At 42.1% G+C, this 5983-nt stretch overlaps 1 protein-coding gene across 3 annotated transcripts in view; it reads right to left on the reverse strand.

The window, feature by feature from the left end:
* Positions 1-5792, reverse strand: part of LOC136437115 (protein dopey-1-like) — a 30290-nt gene extending 24498 nt beyond the window's left edge. For all 3 annotated transcript variants that reach the window (XM_066431603.1, XM_066431612.1, XM_066431595.1), the window contains exons 1-6: positions 5552-5792; positions 3980-4127; positions 3385-3571; positions 2418-2773; positions 1105-1303; positions 447-585 (exon numbers count right to left, since the gene is read on the reverse strand). In XM_066431603.1, the coding sequence (XP_066287700.1) occupies positions 447-585; positions 1105-1303; positions 2418-2773; positions 3385-3571; positions 3980-4126 (1028 nt within the window). In that variant the 5' untranslated portion in view covers position 4127; positions 5552-5792. The remainder of the gene's footprint in view (positions 1-446; positions 586-1104; positions 1304-2417; positions 2774-3384; positions 3572-3979; positions 4128-5551) is intronic.
* Between the last annotated feature and the right edge of the window lie 191 nt (positions 5793-5983).

The following is a 5983-nucleotide window of genomic DNA, read 5'->3' on the forward strand; positions in this document are numbered from 1 at the left end:
ATCTATATAGTCAATATAACCGCCATTCGGCGTAACACACCAGCTTCGCAGGCACGCAGCGCAGCAGCAGCTGGGTATATTACGCCGAACGGCCTGGATTACATGTCACACTTATTCAGCACCAACTATGCTGTAACGGTTGACATGACCTACACATATCGCTCATCCTCATTTAAATGTACACATTTTGTAACTTCCGTTACCGTTTGAAGTAAGACGTTCCTGACATTAAGATATGCCACATATGAGGTGCCAAACTGTCATTTTTAAAAGCCAGAAAAGTTTTAAGTCGTCATAAAAACGACAGTTTGGCACCTCATATGTGGCATATCCTAATGTCAGGAACGTCTTACTTCAAACGGTAACGGAAGTTACAAAATGTGTACATTTAAATGAGAACGATATGAGCGATATATGACAGTCACAAAAACCTATAGAATACTGACTTTGATGTTGCATTGTACTGCTTCTGCAACACTGTCTTGACACTTTCCACCAGAGGCTCTTTAGAGTAAGTCAGGAAGTACTGACTGGCGTTCTCACACTTCATTGACCTGTTGCCCATGTGCACAGAATTGTCTGTACCTGAAATGTAGAAAACAAACATGTGAAAATCATACAAAATTGTCCTGTATGTCAAAGACATGACGATTGATTGCTTAGCTTTACCTGAGTCTGAGAAAGACAGATTCATTTTGGTAAAAATTAACAAAGAGAAAATATTGAGATACAGAACTAACATGGAACAAAAGATGCCATGCATAGCATTCACTTGTTGAAATGTATGTTTTATTGCTTAAGCAAGGATCTGAATATATTTGACACTACAAAGTGATACAAAAGTTAGGGGCAAACGCAGGGCTGTCTTCAGGACCCGTCCCTCCATCCCAGGATGGAAATTTGCTTGTTGGGACAGAAAAAGATTTTACCTTGTCCGTCCCAAACTTTATGACATGAAATTGATGAAAATGTATCTTGAAGTTCGTAACCTTAAAATGACAAATCTAACAAGGAAAATTCAGCACATTGGCTCCTAAACAATGAGTGGGACGGAAAAAGATTAACAGCTTGAGACAGCCCTTGGCAAACGGTAAGACATATTACCCAGAAGCCATGAGTAGAGCCTCCTGTTGAGTGACATATCTCTCCTGAGCATGACTCCGAGTGCCTGGGCCAGCACAGTCACCATGTCCTGTCTGGTGATGGGGGAGTTGTGGAAGGGGAAACACAGGAGCAAGAGGTCCAACAAACACCTCTGTACCAACACGCTGTAGTCTTGGACAGCTGCGCATAAGGATTGCACCTGTAACATGTGAAATAACTATTGAATCACTGTAAACACCTCTGTACCTACACACTGTAGTCTTGGACAGCTGCGCATAAGGACTGCACCTGTAATGTGAACAGTAACCATTATTTTACAATACAAATTATACATCTGCACCAAACCACTGTAGTCTCAGACAGCTGTGCAAAAGGATTGCACCTGGAATGTGAACAGCAACCATTATCTTACAATACATACACATCTGTACCAAAACATTGTAGTCTTGAACAGCTGCACATAATGACTGCACCTGGAAATATACAATAACCATTGTATCAGTATGGACCCCTCTGAACAACTGCACATAAGAACTGGACCTGCATCTGGAATAAGTGCATGGGGAGATAGTTTCATCACTGCTACATCACTATAGACACTGTCTGCAGTCTTGGCAGTGACAGCTACATATGCAAGGACTGCACCTGTAGTATGGAATCACCACTAGATTCAAGTAACAATTAACATCTTGCCTTGCACATCCTTCATCTTACCTTTCATTCTATTGACAAATGAAAAGCTGTCACACTAGCTTTGTGAAGATTGAGTTGATAAAAAGGATATCACTAACAGTCAATAGCTAAGAGATTTGAAATCAGTGGCACTGTTTTATGAGAATTAATTCCCCTAATCCATACATCACAGTACTACCGTAAAATCCCTATTTACGTACGCACTTTTTAAACTTTTCAAGCCGCAAGCAGGTGCTCCAGGCGGACGCCAAAGTCAGGGTGCGTACGTTAGGAGGGGTTCTTCCTTGTGAAAATTGCATATCAGCTTGAGAGTACGGTACATCTTTATGCAAATGAAGTGTGGTATGCTACCACACAATCAATCAGTAATAAAGAATAAATAATACATATATTTAAATTGTTTGACATTTTCTACCCAGAAACATTTTCTCAGCAAGGAAGGATGATCATGTCAACCTCTAACTATCCACCGAAATGCTGGAGAGGGGGTGCGTACGTTAGAAGGGTTTTTCCCCTGAAAGTTTCAACTCACTGAGTCAGGCCCGCAATCGTCCCCAAATCGTGGGTGCGTACGTTAGGAGGGGTGCGTACGCAAATAGGAATTTTATGGTAGTACATACCAGTAAGTTGATGTCCGACCCTAGTACGTAGAGCTGGTCCTCTATAGACTGTGTCCTGTTGACGTGTGACAGCAGGAAGGTGATGGCAGGCAGCCGGACACTGCTGCTAGTCAGCACACACTCCCACAGCCCCTCGTAGAACACAGTCTTCCCCACGGCCAGGCTGAACTGTTCCAGCAGGTGGTTGGTCCTGTCGTAGTGCTCCGAGCCCTCCTCTAGCCCGGGGAGCAGGCCCTGCAGCAGGCCAACAAGTCCAGGCCAGAGGGCGGTGCCCAGTGGGAGGTAATGCTGCTCATAGATGTTGAGCAAGGCAGGTCGAACCGACATGGCTGCATTTGCCAGAAGAGGAAACAAACCTGCAAAGATACATAAAAATATTAATTTTCCCCCCGTACCATTCCCCAGTGGAATGCCCTGTCTGGCACGGTTGTGACGGCTCCTACCATTAAGTCTTACCGTGCCAGGCTGGAGGCCTGCCCGCCCTAGCATGGGACCTCCACCCCCCACCCCCTACTTTGCCCCTCGCGGGGTCATCTGGGGGTAACAAAGAAGGAGAAGAAGCAAAAAGAAAGGAGCAACATGTAAATCATAGTCGTACACTTGGTGCATTTTTTTTTCAATTTTGAAGGAGAAAATGATTGAATCCTTACATTGAGCAAGTTTGGTGACAATCCTCATTACCTCAGTGAAGGAGGTTCACCTTCTTTAGGGGGTATTGCGATTGTTTGTGTCTGTGTTATCACAGCTATAATTCATCAAAATCCCTTTCATGCATTTGTATGTACTTTGGCATGGTGTCTGCTAGTATGCATGAGATGATGCACATTAATTTTGGGCATCATAGCAGTATTTTCTTTTACATTTAAGAATGCTTCTAGACTTCTATCAACCACTTTGAGATGACCTTTCTTGATCATATATTTCAGCAGCTACCAGCAAATATTTAACAACTAATAGACATCTTTACCTGCACTGTAAATAAAGAGGTCCTGTTTCAGCTTCTGGTGGCCACTGATAGTGAAGATGATGTCATAAGTCTCCAGTGCCTTGAGATGGACTCCACTGGGCAGGGCAGGGTGCATGCACTGAGACAGACGCTTGGCAATCATCAGCCGTTTGGGGACCACATGATATTTGCTATTTGCTTGAAGCACCTGGGAAATAATGAATGATTTCAATTTTCAAGCAATTTTGGTGCAGTGGTTCAAAACTATGCTGTGATGTGTGGGTTAGGTTTCTTCTAGTCTTATCATACTTTTAGCAGAACATTTTAAGCACTAAAAACTGCTGGTTCCCAATCTGTCTCCCAATGGGCTATATGGATTAACAATTTCCTGGTAGCTTTGCAGTTGTCATGCTGTCCCAGTGTCTGGTAGGACTAAAAAAAGCAACAGTAACACCACAACACAGTAACATGTGTATGTCATTACCAGGGAAACAGGGGGTCCTCTGTGCGTCCAGCTGAAAAAGAGGGCGTCCAATTCCTTTGCAATTTTAGTATATCATGCGTCCAAAAGACGCATGGACGCATGCCTAGCTAAAAGCCTGTCCCTGACACTGACCTTGTTGAGTTTCCCCAGTGCTGAGATGAGGTCTGCCCACTCTGTTGACACCTCGAAGCTCTTGAGAGCCTTCTCGACGGCAGCGACGTACGCGCGGTACTTGGAGTCAGTCAGCAGCTCCATCTCCTCCGTACTGAACATACTCATTCTGACATGAGGAAGGAAAAAGTTAACCACCATCAGATTAGCCTCCGCAGGGTTGCATAAATCTGCCACTTTGAAAAACAGTGGGTTTGAGAGATCTCTTGTAAAGGACTCCCCAGGTATGCACAGTTTACATATACAGGAGCACATTATACTGGGATACGTTGGGTTGGAGATCTGTTTTTACGTATCTTTCCGGGGTGGCGGAATTAAGTACCCTGGTGGAATTATGTTAAAGTAGATGTTACATGTAACTCACTTTTATCACACCTTGCAAATTACTAGCTAGTAGACTGCCATCTGACATCAAGCACTATCTAGCTACTAAGGTTTTGTGTAGTACATCATATCACTCTGAATACAATTATGTTAAACTTATTAATTACTGGAAACAATTACATTCAAGTACTGGTCAGCGTTATCAACCTAGGATAATAATGCTGATAAGGCTGCTAATAATCCGCCGAAAGGCGGGCTAAGTAGTACCGAAGATGAGGATTGATGTGTTCAAAAATTCGTATTTTCATATATCGTAGAATGAATTGAACTTGTTGCCATGATCAAGTACGTACTGTAGGAGCATCCTCGCTAGATTGCTGGATTGACTATTACTTGCAGTCAGATGTGCAAAGGTTAAGTGTGACAGGTCGTTCAGTATAATATATTTGTAACCAGCTGCTGTCGTGCAGGGTGCCTATAAAGTCGGTGTGCAACACCAAAGGACAGTTATCATACTGGCTACAGTGGTATACATTGTTAAGAATGGATGAATGGTATAATGATGATGGCATGTAGTTATCGAATCACATAAGGGTGTATATTGGACATCTGTGAACAGTTCCATCAATTTAGTTATCTCTTATCTACAAGTTAGTACAACTATATCTGCATATATAGCACGTCGACTGATGATGATGATGATATCTGCATACCTCAACATTCTGCTGCAGTGGACACACATCCGCGCACATGAATGGCAGGCGTTAAGAGAATAGAAGCAGAATTTTTCATATCATGGCGCTCAGTATTAGACTATAAATATATGAAAGTAAGAGGTCACCACATGACACTCCCGGCATACTGTGGCAGCTTGTACTAGTATATATGTGTCACTGGCATTGTGCCAACATGGCTTGGAAGGCTTACCGGCTCAAATGATATATATGCACCATGCCAGCTGGGAGTACAGTACAGTCCATTCCATGAATTTTAAAAAGTTAACCCTAACATAATCAGTTGACCAAAATAACGTTATAGTTAATATCATCCTTTATCCACACATAGTAAAAATTAAACTGATAGTGATAGTGTGAAATGATCGAGATCTGGAAAGAACGAATCCCTAGGTTGATTTGCCTTTAGAGGAACGAATAACAAACATCGCCATTGACCTACCCAGCTAGGCTTTTAGCAGTAAATAAAACTCACCTGTCAGTTCCGGGTTCTCACGTCCAAAATAACAAAACTTCAAGATCTAGTTTTAAACGATGTCAGCTGACTAGAATTAAACAATCTCGTCTCAGAAGACCCTATATTCTCATCTTGCAGTCTCATCCTTCATTAGGTCTCATGCGTTCTGTAGAACCGTCCTAAATAAACTTTATATGACTCATTTTCAGGTGAGAATCGCCATCTTGAACACGTTACTATATCCGGAGATGACATCCACTTCCGTCTCCGAATAATGCGCTATGTATATGTAAAATATCTTTAAAATCCAAATATTTCAAAGGCAATTGACACAGAAATATTATATTAAAACTGATTACTCAATTTTACAACTTTTTTAACAAAACGCTGGAAATTTGACTTTTTATGAATATCATTTTCTTTTTGGTGTCATTGACCCAATGCGAATCA

Source organism: Branchiostoma lanceolatum, chromosome 1, assembly GCF_035083965.1.
Source record: "Branchiostoma lanceolatum isolate klBraLanc5 chromosome 1, klBraLanc5.hap2, whole genome shotgun sequence".
NCBI classification, from domain to species: domain Eukaryota; kingdom Metazoa; phylum Chordata; class Leptocardii; order Amphioxiformes; family Branchiostomatidae; genus Branchiostoma; species Branchiostoma lanceolatum.